This window comes from Cervus elaphus, chromosome 4 (assembly GCF_910594005.1).
Source record: "Cervus elaphus chromosome 4, mCerEla1.1, whole genome shotgun sequence".
In the NCBI taxonomy this organism is placed as follows: domain Eukaryota; kingdom Metazoa; phylum Chordata; class Mammalia; order Artiodactyla; family Cervidae; genus Cervus; species Cervus elaphus.
The window spans coordinates 54,860,880-54,874,544 of record NC_057818.1 but is presented as its reverse complement, the minus strand read 5'-3'; the positions used below and the strand labels follow the sequence as shown (position 1 = coordinate 54,874,544).

General features: G+C 51.5%; 1 protein-coding gene across 1 annotated transcript in view; it reads left to right on the top strand.

Moving 5' to 3' along the window:
* Positions 1–13,665, top strand: part of SLC8A2 (solute carrier family 8 member A2) — a 34,434-nt gene that overhangs the window by 16,966 nt on the left and 3,803 nt on the right. The window contains exons 4-9 of the mRNA XM_043899625.1: positions 1–423; positions 6,346–6,449; positions 6,595–6,612; positions 7,926–8,050; positions 8,356–8,455; positions 12,832–13,110. Of these exons, the coding sequence (XP_043755560.1) occupies positions 1–423; positions 6,346–6,449; positions 6,595–6,612; positions 7,926–8,050; positions 8,356–8,455; positions 12,832–13,110 (1,049 nt within the window). The remainder of the gene's footprint in view (positions 424–6,345; positions 6,450–6,594; positions 6,613–7,925; positions 8,051–8,355; positions 8,456–12,831; positions 13,111–13,665) is intronic.

The following is a 13,665-nucleotide window of genomic DNA, read 5'->3' as shown; positions in this document are numbered from 1 at the left end:
CGAGGGCACCCTGGTGTTCAAGCCGGGCGAGACGCAGAAGGAGCTGCGCATCGGTATCATCGACGACGACATCTTCGAGGAGGACGAGCACTTCTTCGTGCGGCTGCTGAATCTGCGCGTGGGCGACGCGCAGGGCATGTTCGAGCCTGACGGCAGCGGGCGGCCCAAGGGGCGGCTGGTGTCGCCGCTGCTGGCCACCGTCACCATCCTGGACGACGACCACGCGGGCATCTTCTCCTTCCAGGACCGCCTGCTGCACGTGAGCGAGTGCATGGGCACCGTGGACGTGCGCGTCGTGCGCAGCTCGGGCGCGCGCGGCACCGTGCGCCTCCCCTACCGCACGGTGGACGGCACGGCGCGCGGCGGCGGCGTGCACTACGAGGACGCGTGCGGCGAGCTCGAGTTCGGCGACGACGAGACCATGTGAGCGCGCGAGCCCGCCGGCCCCGGGCCAGGGAGAAGACCAGGGGCTGCGAGAGGGGTGGGGCCAGGGCGGGACGCGGTCCGAACGGGGGCGGGGCCTGGAAGTGGGCGCGGTCGAGAGTGGGCGTTGCCTGAACCGGGGCGGGGGTGGGGGGCGGCGAGGCCTCCGAGTGGGAACATCTCGGAGAGGCGAGGCGTAGTTTTGGAAAGGGGCTTCCGTGGTGGCTCAGATGGTAAAGAATCTGCCCGCAATGCGGGAGACCAGGGTTCGATCCCTGAGTCGGGAAGATCCCCTGGAGAAGGGAATGGCAACCCACTCCAGTATTCTGCCTGGAGAATCCCATGGACAGAGGACCCTGGTGGGCTAGAGTCCATGGGGTCGCAGAGTCAGACACGACTGAGCGGCTAACACACTCAGTCTTGGAAAGGGGTGGAGCTTTGATGGAGCCCTGGAAACAGGGAGGCCTGGGGAGGTGGTACAGGGTCCAGAAAAGGGGCGGGACGAAGGAGAGGAGGGAGGAGACTGGAGCGAGGAGTGTAGTCAAGATGTTGGGATGAGATGTGGGCGGGTCCTGCGCGAACTGGGCTGGTTTGGGGAGAAGAGAGTGGGACACGGGGAAGAATGGCCAAGTGAGGAGAGAGGAGAGGAAACAGGGTGGGGCCTGGGGAAAGGGATGTGGCGATGGAGAAGTGTGCCCTGAGGTCCCTTTCAATGTGGGAAGGCGTCTGTGGAAACGGAGGGCGAGGCTGTGGAACAGAGAGGGGGCAGGGCCCAAGGACCTAGGTGGAGTCTGAGTGGTTGTTGTTCAGTCGCTCAGCCGTGTCCGACTCTGCGACACCATGGACTGCAGCTTGCCGGGCTCCCCTGTCCTTCACTATCTCCCGGAGTTTGCTCAAACTCATGTCCATTGAGTCAGTGATGCCACCCAACCATCTCACTCTGTCACCCTATTCTCCTCCTGCCCTCAATCTTTCCCAGCATCAGGATCTTTTCCAATAAGTTGGTTCTTCGCATCAGGTAGCCAGAGTATTGGAGTTTAAGCTTCAGCATCAGTCCTTCCAATGGATATTCAGGACTGATTTCCTTTAGGATTGACTGGTTTGATCTTGCAGTCCAGGAGATTCTCAAGAGTTTTCTCCAACACCACAGTTCAAAAGCATCAGTTCTTCAGCACTCAGCTTTCTTTCTTTTTTTTTTTTTTTTAGCACTCAGCTTTCTTTATGGTCCAAATCTCACATCCGTACATGACTATTGGAAAAACCATAGCTTTGACTATACAGACATTTGTCGGCCAAAGTAATGTATCTGGTTTTTAATATGCTGTCTAGCTTTGTCATAGCTTTTCTTCCAAGGAGCAAGCGTCTTTTAATTTCACGGCTAGGACGCAAGGCAAAGGCTAAGGACAGCGGAAGAGGGCGGGGTCTAAGGAGACCGGGCGTGCCCTAAAGGAGGTGGGCAGGTGGAAGGAGTGGAGGTCTTGGGTAGGGGGAATGTGGGCGAGGCTTTGGGGGAAGTCGAGTAGGAATACCGGGGCCTAGGAAGAGACACGGGAAAGGAGGGCTTGGATGTGGGAGACCGAGTCTCCGGAGAGAAGCTGGCTACGTACGTATGTAGACAGACACAACCAACAGGCGCACCGGGCACATACTGACACGCAAAGTCACGGACACAGAGTCAGGACTGTTCTCACGCCCAGACACCAGGCCACCCCCTTGCGCAGATGCCCGAGTCTCCCGGTGAGTGTGCCGGCAGCCTCACATCCCGGCTCCCGCCCGCTCCCTTCCGCCCCCGCACGCCCGTCTGTCTCCTTCTTCCCGCCGCCCACGCTCCCCGCTCCGAGCAGAGCCCCCACGGCGCCCCCTCCAGCCCCCCCTCCCAGCCTCTGGGGCTCGGCCTCCAGCTCAGCTGCTCACTGTTCACCCTGCCTCTCCGCCTCTCCCGGAGGCGTCTGAGTCTCTCGGGAGAGTTTGTGTCCATCTCTAGATCTGTGTCCCCAGGATCCAGCTCTCTGACTCGGGTTATATTTCAGTCACAGACTCCCCGTACCTTTCCGTCTCTCTCTGTTCTGACTTGGGTTGAGGGCCCAGCGCACCCTTCCAGGTCCCATCTCTCACACCCAAGAGGCAGAGGGCGTGGAGGGAGTTGTCTTTCTGCTTGTCCCAGTCCTCCTTGGAGTCTACGGCTTCCAATCAACTTTCCGCCTGTGGCCGCGGGCTTCCACAGACCGTCTCCTCCCCACACTTCCCCCTCTAACGGCTTCCCCAGGCTGGGACACCCTCTGCCCTCCGCCCCCGCCCAGGCTTCCAGCTGTGGTTTCACAAGACGGAGAGCAGGAGGCTAATTAGCGTTTAGGGAAACACATCCTTTCTCTGATGGGCAGGCGCTAATTAGAGATGCTTGGAGAAACAGCCAGGCTGGAGGGCTGACCCCAGGCAGGATCAACACGGAGAGGTAAGAGAGACTCCCAGAGATGGGGTAGCGGGGAGAGATGCAAGAGAGAGACAGAGAGGCAACCAGATGGTGAAAGACAGGGAGACAGACGAGACCTGGTGAAAGAGAGACAGAGCCCGAGTAGTGGAGAGTCAGAGAGAGAAAGGAGAGCGGGCAGGAGCGAGACAGAGAGGCACAGACTTAGAGACAGACGCCACGAGATAGAATCTGAGTGACAGAGGCCCAGCAAGAGAAGGAGAAAGAGGGACTTCCCTGGTGGTCCGGTGGCTAAGACTCTGCGCTCCCAATGCAGGGGCCACAGGTTCGATCCCTGGTGGGGGAACTAAGATCCCTTGTGCCACCTGGTGAGCCCCCCCCCCAATAAAAGAGAGGGAAATAGAGATTGGAGACTGAGATGGAGGAAGATTGAAAGGAATAGAGGTGCGGGGAGGTAAAGAGAGACATTCTCTCTGAGAGGACCCCAGGGGGACTCGGGGAAGGAAAAGTCCTGCTGATGCTACAGAGAGAGAAGAGTTCGGGTCAGCAGGAGAGAATGGAAGATAGGAAGAGAAAGAGACTGGGTGTGAAATCAGAGCCTGTGAGGGGTGGGAAAGTGGAGTTTCCAGGAAACAAGGAGGGCATGAGGATGACAGAATGTCAGGCTGTTTGCTTGTTTAAAAATGATCAATTTTAACTGAACTATAGTTGATTTACAATTTTGTGATCGTTTCAGATGTACAGCTAAGTGGTTCAGCCATATGTATATATACATATATATATATATTCTTTTTCAGATTCTTTTCCATTATAGGTTATTACAAGATATTGAATATAGTTCCCTGTGCCATACAGTGAATCCTTGCTGCTTATCTATTTTCTATATAATGGTGCATATCGGTTAATTCCATACTCCGAGAGCTGCTTCCCTTGACCGCAGGAAGTCCTGCGCTCAGCTGGCTCCAGTCCCTCTTGCTGCCCGCTGCCGGTTGGGTTTCTCCTCCTTTTGGGTCCTGTGAGGGCACACTTGTCAGGGTGCCGGTCGGTGCCCGTTGTCACTGGGCGTCAGTGGACCGCAGCATGTCTGCAAGTGAATGAGTGTCGGAAGTGTGTGTACGTGTGTGTATCACCTTGTCAGCGTGTCAGCGTGTCGGCAGCTGTCTACGTGTGTCAGAGTCTGTGAGGAGCATGTCAGGAGACGACCCCACCTGGCTGCGGCATTTCAGCACCGTGGACAGCTCCCAACCCACTCCTAAGGTTGGGTGGGGTGGGGGTGGGGGGCTGCCGTTCTTTCAACCAATGGAAACTTTTAAATGTCTTGAAACCGAGAATGGGTGAAGGTGGAAGTGCGCGTCTGTCCCCTCGTGACTGTCTTGTGTGTCCATCTTTGGGTGTCGTGGGCGTTCATGTGTTGAGATATGTCTGTATGGTTGAGACCCTTTTGCTTAGATTGTGTCGAGTTTGGCTGTTCCATTCTGTTCCATTCAGTCTCTCCGACACTGAGAGATGGAGATGGGGAGAGGAGAAACACAGAGAGAAAGGCAGAGAGCCGGGGAGAGACTGAATAAACAGAGACACCAGGAGGCATAAAGAGTGAGGTATAAGGAAGGAAACTACGTGGAATCACAGCAGGGGTCTTACAGGTTGGCATTGTTGCCCAGGCTGTGATGGGGGTGTTGTGCTAATTGGCATCTGGTTCCGTGCGACTTTGCCACTGCATAGGGAATGGCTGCAGGGTATGATGGTGTGTGGGTGTGGGCTGTGTGATTGGCTGTGCTTCCTCTCCTGGGTGACTGTGTGGGCTGGGTGTTTGTGTTTCTGGGTTCTGGGGCCAGGCCTTGTGGTTTCTACAGCTAAGATAGCTGCTAGTGGCAGAGCTGTGGGTTTTTGTGGGGTTGTGGGTCTTCATAATCAAGGGGGGGCCTGTTGTGTACCTGAAGGGGATGGATAACTTCTGGCTATTTCTCCCCTCCTATTCCCTGGTTACCATGGCAGCCGGGATGCTGAGAAAATCAGTTAGCGCTCAGTTACCCCTCCAAATGAGGACAAGGGGCAGGAAGTTGGGGGTCTTGCAGGCTGAAGAATTTGAGTTAACAGCTGTCTGTGGAGGGCACACTATATGCCCGGCACTGTTCTGGGCACTGGGGATACAGCAAAGAACAAATGAACAAAGATTGCTGCCTTGGAGGAACTTACATCTTAATGTGAAGAGACAAATGGCAAACAACAAACAAGATAAACCTGTTGGGTGCTGTGTTAGAAGATGATTTGAAACAACAAAGACATGGAGCATGGGAAGGAGACCAAGGGTGCTGGGGTGGGGGCAGGCATGAGTTTCACTATTAAAGGAGGTGGAGGGAGTGGGTCTCACTGAGAAAGAAGGTAAAGTTTGAACAGAGAACTGGAGGAATTGAGGGAATGAGTATGGGGGAACAGTGTTCTCAGTGGAAGGAACAACCAGTGCAAAGACCCTGAGGCACAAGCAGGCTTGTTATTACGTTCTAGGAACAGTGAGGAGGCCAATGTTGCTGGGGTGAGTATGTGAGCAGAGAGGGATGGGAAGCCAGGAGGGGGATGAGGGCCAGATTGCAAGGGGCCTTGTGAGCCATTCTCGGGACTTTGGCTTTTATTCTCCGTGAGATGGAAGCCATGTGAATGGTTTTTGCTTGGTTGGTTTGTTTGTTTTTTGGGGGGTTGTTGTTTGTTTGTTTTTTGGTGGTGCTGGGTCTTTGTTGTTGCACACAGGCTTAGTCCCCCGTGGCCTGTGGAATCCTCCCAGGCCAGGGATCGAACCCGCATTCCCTGCATTGCCAGGTGGACTCTTAACCATTGGACCACCAGGGAAGTTCGTGTGAATGATTTGAGCAGAGGAAGCACCCAGTCTAACTTTGGTTTTATCAGGATCCCTCAGGTTGATACTTATTTTGAGTGTTTTTAATTTCTTCTTTTTGTTTTGGCCACACCGCACCACATGTGGGATCTTAGTTCCCAACCAGGGATTGAACCTGTGCCCCCTGCACTGGAAGTGCAGAATCTTAACCACTAGACCACGAGAGAGGTCCTCAGGTCGATATTTAATACAAACTCGGCAAAGATCCAACTCACTGGAAAAGACCCTGTTGCTGGAAAGATTGAGGACAGGAGAAGGGGGTGACAGAGGGTGAGATGGTTGGATGGCATCATCGACTCAATGGACATGAGTTTGAACAAACTCCGGGAGATAGTGAAGGACAGGGAAGCTGGGCATGCTGCTGTCTGTGGGTCGCAGAGTCGGACCTGACTGAGCAACTGAACAATAATAGCAGCTTCTTCAGATGTTTCTGAGCTTGTCTCTGTCAAATGGGGATAAGAAGAACCTTTCCCCTAGGGTGATTGTGAGGATGAAATGAGATTACAGAGTCTGAGATGGAGCGAGTGCCAATTGGCTAATGGGAGAGTTATTGGTGAGTCATGGGGAGGGGGCCTTATGCTGGGGATTCTGCCTCTCCCTTCAGGAAAACTCTTCAGGTGAAGATAGTTGATGACGAGGAATATGAGAAAAAGGATAATTTCTTCATTGAGCTGGGCCAGCCACAGTGGCTTAAACGAGGGATTTCAGGTGAGGGGTGATGGGTGGGCTGTGGGAGAGGTAAGGGGTCCAGGGTGGGGGGACCTTTGGAGGTTCAGTTGTGGACACTTCAAGTTCATGGATCTGAGCTTCCCAGAGAAGATCTCACCTTCTCCCTGTCTTTGTCTCTCCCCAGCTCTGCTACTCAACCAAGGTGAGTGGAGTTACTTCTGGGCTTTGGGAGGGGGGTCACTGGAGGGAGGGTCTTGGGGGTGGGTCAGGCCTCAACCTCCCCTCTAGATCAGGTTTGAGGCAGATTGCAGGTGTGATGAATTTGGCGGGACCAGTGTGAAATTGGGGTGACAGGCTTAAAGGCCAAGATCATGTTTTGTTTGTAGTTAAGATGGGGAAGAAAGTAAGTCACATAATCTGATGTGGGTTTGTGGTGGCATCAGCGGGAATCAGGTTTGGGGTCAAATAGAACTGGGTCAGGGTTGGGGTTTCAGATCAGTATTAGGACTGGGTCAAAGCTAAAATTAAGATGGAGATTGGCTTCTGGGTTTGTGGTGGGATCTGATTAGAACTGGGGCCAGATTGAGGTCAAAGCTAAGGTTGAAATTTGAGGTGAGTTTGAAGGATTTGAGGCTAGAGCTGGGGCCTAGGTCAGAGATTTGGGGTGAGAGTTCGGACTAGGGTTAGGGGCTTGGAGATAGTGATGGAGTAGTTTTGGAGTTGAGATCAGAATTGAGGTTGGGGGTTAAGATTAGGGATAGGCTGAAGATTGTATTAGTCAGGGTAAGTAATACAATCTGCTGTAAGAAATAGGCCCACAAATCCCAGTAGCTTAACACAGTAAAAGTCATTTCTCACTCAAGCATAGTTTTGAGAGTGTTCTTGGTTGGTGGGTGGCTTTCTTTTGAGACCTAGGACTGGGTTGGTGCTGGGCTTGGAGCAAAGGGCCAGTATTTTATATATATATATATATATATATATATATATATATATAATCAATATAAATCTATTTATCTAAATAGATAATATATTTTCTATTATATATTTTATGTATTATATATAATTATATAAAACCTCTTCCACAGGGTGGTATTGGTGATGGTGGTGATCATAATAAAGTAACATTTTTGATTATTGTGTGCCAGGAACTGTTCTAAGCCCTTCACATGAATTAACTCCTTTAACTCTCACAACCACCTTATGAGGTCGGTAGTTATTGTACCCATTCTGTAGATATGAACACTGAGGCACAGTGAGACTAAGGCATTGCCCATGGTCACACAGCCCCTATACTATATGAACCTCAGGCTCCACCAACCGAACTTCATGGACCAGCATGTGGGAGCTGGGCCTCTGTTTGGGGAAGGGGGTGGTCAGATGGGAGGTTGGGACAGGCTGAGGAAGCCTTACCAAGGAGGCATCCCAGAGAAGAGCAGTGTTTTCTCTATGGATGGGAAGAGGTAGTGACGGCATCGCAGGTGCCCTGGAGTCTAACTCCCATCCCTCATGCTGCAGGGGACGGGGACAGGAAACTGACGGCCGAGGAGGAAGAGGCTCGGAGGATAGCAGAAATGGGCAAGCCGGTTCTCGGGGAAAACTGTCGACTGGAAGTCATCATTGAGGAGTCATATGATTTTAAGGTGATTTTCTGGGGGCCCACCTTTCTGGAGTCTTGCCTGGATCATTTCCTTGGGGAGAGTCCAAGAGGGGATCAACTATGAGGGTCACAGGGAGGGGCACCCAAGGTCTGAAGGCACCCTCCACATCCCTCCGTTAGCACCACGGACAGCACACACCTCCCTTGTCCCTTCTTGCTAGTAGAACCCAGCTATGGAAAGTTGAGGACCCCTGAGCATGGGGTGTGAGCCCCCATCCCCAGGACCCCTCATGGAGCTCCCCTAAAGTGGTCATGGACCATGGTCTCTTCCCACCCTCTCATCCCCAGAATACGGTGGATAAACTCATCAAGAAAACGAACTTGGCTTTGGTGATTGGGACTCATTCGTGGAGAGAGCAGTTTTTAGAGGCAATTACGGTGAGCGCAGGTAAGTGGGGAGGGAGGAGAGAGGAAGAAGAGAGGGATGAAGAGACAGAGACAGACAGAAAAAGAGAAATGAAAAGGAGAAGGGAAGAGGGACAAGGAGAAAAGGTCAGAGAGAAGACAGGAGAGACACAGGGAAACGCTAAGAAAAAGACCAAGATACAGAGAAACAAAGGAAAAGATAGGGAATGAATACAAATAGGAGAGACAGACACACAGAAAAGCACACAGAATCCCGGGGAAGGACAGAGGTGCAGAGACAGCATGAAAGATGTAGAGAATGAGGAAGCAGAAGGCCAGAGAGAGAGGCAGAAAGTTGGCGGAGACAGGATCAGAGGTGGAGAGCTGTGGGAAGGAGGGGTCCCAGCCTGGACTTTCTCCTGGCATTCAGGCAATTGGAGGGTGGAAACAGGTTAAATGATGCGGCCTCCCCTACTGGGCCTGGGCTCCTCTGTTACCATGGAGACAGTCACCAGGGCACCCAACTCTCCCACCCCAGTGGTTCTCACCCCTTAGGCCTCAGAAGGCCCACACTGCCCCCCTGTGGCCAGATGTATGATGACATGGATTCACAGACTTGGAGACTCTGTGATAGAGATTGGGGAAACTGAGGCCCAGAGACATAGGAGGAACTGGCCTGAAGTCCCACAGGGAATCCAGAAAGAGCCAGGGTGGAACTCAGGACTTCTGTCCCTTGCACAGCATCAGATTTTCTTCGTGGAGGCCAACCCTGGTGGAAACTAAACACACACAATGAATTGTGGTTGGAAAGAAACCGGTTGGTGGGATCAAAAGAAGCCAGGCATCAGGGATGGAAAAGTACCAGGTAGCAGGCCCAGAGACACCAGATTGTAAGCCTATTAGAAGGGAAGGGGCATCCCCTCTGAAGCCACATTCTTCTTTCAACATCTATTTCTTTTTTATGTATATATCACCCATGAGTTTATTGTATTGTACATTTATTTGCATTAGAATCAATCAACTTTGAGTACCTAAATAGTACACTTGTTTCTGTTGTTGGTGTTCAGTTGCTAAGTTGTGTCCAACTCTTTGCAACCCCATGGACTGTAGCCCACAAGGCTCCTCTGTCCATGAGGCTTTCCAGGCAAGAATACTGGAGTGGGTTGCCATTTCCTTCTCCAGGGGATCTTCCTGACTCAGGGATTGAACCCGTGTCTCTTAGGTCTCCTGCATCGGCAGGTGGGTTTTTTACTAGCACCACTTGGGAAGGAATTCTCTGGCCCCAGTCTGATGTAGGGACATTGCTGGAGACAAAGAAATGCTCATGACAGCTTGGGCCCTGTTCTCACAGAGCTCACTGTCCAATGGGGAAGACAGACCTGTCACAAAAGAATGATGAGCCAGAGTGGGCAGGCCTGGGTTGGGGGAGCCCAGATCAGTGTCTGACCCAACTTGAAGGTCAAGGAGGGCTTCCTGGAGGAGGAGGCTTCTGATCTGAGTCTTCAAATAGGAATAGGAGTTCTTATTTGACCAGGAAGAGAGTGCCAGGTGGAGGGAAATGTTGCATATGGAAATGTGGGAGATTATGGCACATTTGGGGATGGTGACTGGTTTCAGGCATGAAGAAGAGGACTGGGATGAGGTTGGAGGCGAGCAGGGTCCAGACCCCTAAGGCCTTAGAGGCCACAGAAGGGGGCTTGGGTGTCATTTTAGATGCAATGGGGAGCCATGGAATGTTTTAAATGAGGGACGCTTCTGGAGAGAGAGAGCCTATGGAAGGAAGTGGGAGAGGGTGGGAGGGGATATGAGCTGAGACTGTCAAAACTGGCAGGAGCGACTTCCTGGTGGTGCAGTGGTTAAGGCTCTGGGCTCCCAATGCAGGGGGCACGGGTTCCATCTCTGGTTGGGGAACTAAGGTCCCATATGCCACACGATCAAATAAATAAGTAAATAAAATTAAAAACTGGCAGGAGATGGGTCAGGCAAGGTTTCGGAGGATGTGGCAAGCAATTTGAGCTTCAAGAACAGTGGGAAGCCAGAACAATGTCTCTAGGGACGTGGTGAACATAGGAGGGTTCATAAAACTGAAACCGTGGACATGAGATGGTGATCGTAGAGGCCACAAGTCTGTAGAAAGCAGGTGATTAGATTAGAGGAAGTAGTGATAATAATAACAGTAACAATAATCACTATAATGATGATAATGATGAAGATGGGTTGAGTGTCAGGCAGCTTTGAAGTCCATTTCCTGTGGGAACTCATTTAATGAGTGTCCCCAGAGTATCCGGGTTAGGGCTTGATCATTTTGTACTTGTTCCGCAAATGGCTTTTGGTTCCTCCTGTGAACACAAAGTGTTTTGGTTCTCGCTTCCTTAGGGGATGAATCACGTCCCACCTTGCACTTAGAGGAGCTTTTGTATTTCCTTTACCTCCCGTTCTCGGTGGAATGTTCTTTGCAGGCTGGACTTGGTTTTGAGCATCTTTGAATCCCCCCAGGCACTGGAAAAGGCCTTCAACAGCAATGGCCAGAACAATAACAATTGCAGTGGAGATGTGCCGGGTCCCATGGAGACCACATCACAGGGCCTGACTCATGCAATCATCACAGCCTTCTCAAGGCAGTTCCAATTGTTGCTTCCATTTCTCAAATAGCTATTTGGAGGCTCAGAGAGGTTAGGACACTGATTCAAGATCACACAGCGGATCCAGTATTTGATACCAAAATGTCAGATCCAGAACCACAGCATACTCACAAAGCTCCCTCTAGATGAGAGGTGCTGGAGAAGTAAGCAGAGGCCAGAGCCTGTGGGTACTGGAAGTGTGGGAGTGTGGGCCTGGGTCTGAGAGCAATGGGGAGCTAAGGCAGGATTTGGAACAGGGAAGGGAGAAGCCCCAAGAGATGCAATGATAGCAGCCCCCTCCTTCCTAAGAGTCTGCCCTCCCTGCTCCAGCCTGAGCCATGTGGTCAGTTCGGGATTCATTCAGTGACCGACTACAGAAAACTCGACCCTAAGTGGCTTAAGCACACTAGTTTATTTCTCCCATGGAACAAAAAAAAAAATCTGTAGGAGGCAATAAAAAGTTAGCAGCAGCCTAGTAATGTTCATTAAAGGCCCAGGCTCCTTCTTTATTTCTCTTTCCCATTCTCAGCTGTTGCCCTCATGGTTGCAAGATGGCTGCGGTACCTCCGGGTAACAAGTCCATATTTCAGGCGGGGAAAAAAAGGCCCAGAAACAGGAAGGAGCAGAGTGCCTGTTGCATTTGAGTTTCCAGTTGTTCTAATTTCCAGTTCCATTTTACTTATTTTATTTAAGCCAAGTGGCTATGTGAGCTGGAAAAGTAGGAAAGGGATATATGACCCCAATCCCTAAATCCGCCAGTCTCTCTCTGCCTCCATGGCCACCGGCTGTCCTCTGCTCCTTGACATTCCAAGGAGCCAATGAGCGAGACCGTGGAAAGTGGCTTCATAATTTGGTCGCTGGTCTTTTATTCCCTGACTTGCTCAGAGCCACTGGTCAGGGGTTACAGTGTTTCTTATCAGTATCCCTCCAGATGTAATTCTTGGCACACTCAAGTGTGTTCGTTGCTTCTCATTCATTGCTTTCTGCTTATCAGTTTTGGGTGAGGGTAGGAAAACATTTCATTTGCACTTTCCCATTACACAAATCACTGCAGGTCAAAAGTGGGTTAAATTCGGTCACCATAGGTGACACAAACAACTTAGGATGAGGCATCCTTTACAAAACTCAGAAAACACATCCATGATAACAGTACCCCTATCGGGAAAGCTAGAGCTTTCCAGAAACCCTCTGTTTATGTCTCTTGGCCAGACGGGGTCATGTTGCCCCTGCTGCAAGGGATTCTGGGAAGCAAGTGTTTAGCTGAGGACATGACTGCTGCTGGCTGCAAGGAATTCTGGGGACGTGAATATTTTTATCTGAGGACAGCACTGTTGATAGCCCCAAGGGATTCTGGGGAAGTGACTAATGTTAGCTGGGTACAGGGTTCTCTCTAGGTTCAGGGGATTCTGGAAAATTGAGCACCTTTAGCTGAGCATGTGGCTACCGTCAGCTGTGATGAATCAGAGGAAGTGAATATTTCTAGGTGCAGACATGACTGCCAGTGACAGTAAAAGCTTCTGGGAAAAGCCATATCTTTAGCTAGGGATCTGGCCACCCCTAGCAGAAGGGATCCTGGGAAACTGGATATTTTTAGCTGGGCATGTGGCCTCCTCTAGCTTCAGGTGATTCTGGGAAAGTGAATACTTTTACCTGGGCCCAGACAGTCTCCTAGCTGAAAGGGATTCTGGGAAAGTAATTCATCTGGGAGTGAGACTGTCTGGAAGCTGAACAGAAGGGGGGCTCTGTAGGCAAGGAAGGAGGCACGGGCGTGTGCCCCAGCTGGGTCGTGTGCCCACAGGGGACGAGGAGGAGGAGGAGGACGGGTCCCGGGAGGAGCGGCTGCCGTCCTGCTTTGACTACGTCATGCACTTCCTGACGGTGTTCTGGAAGGTTCTGTTTGCCTGCGTGCCCCCCACCGAGTACTGCCACGGCTGGGCCTGCTTCGGCGTCTGCATCCTGGTCATCGGGCTGCTCACCGCCCTCATCGGGGACCTCGCCTCCCACTTCGGCTGCACCGTTGGCCTCAAGGACTCTGTCAATGCTGTTGTCTTCGTGGCCCTGGGCACCTCCATCCCCGGTAACCTCTTGGGAGACCACTTGTTGGGGGAGGGTCTCAGAGAAGCCAGGCAGGTAGAGGAGCCTAGGAGAAAGGTCCTGCAGAAATAAGGTGGAAGAATCACACAGAACCAAGTCTGGTGGGTGCCTTGGGAATAGGAAGGTGGGTATAATAGAGTCTAGGTGGGGGAAGCCCATGGATTCAATTTGTTGTTGTTATTTAGTCACTAAATCGAGTCTGACTTTTTGTGACCCCATGGACTGTAGCCCGCCAAGCTCCTCTGTCTATGGGATTTCCCAGGCAAGAATTCTGGAGTGGGTTGCCATTTCCTTCTCCAAGGGATCTTCCTGGCCCATTGCATCCACGTCTCATGCATTGGCAGGTGGATTTTTTTTTTTTTTTTTTTTTACCACTGAGCCATGTGACTTGAATTCTCCCCGAAAGCAACCAGGTGGAATGTCCCATAGAAGTAAGGTGGTAGGAAATGGTAGAAACCAGATGATGGATTTTATCAGAAGAAAGTGGCAGGACATTGAAGAGACAGGTGTTGAAAAATAAAAAAAAAAAAAAAAATGA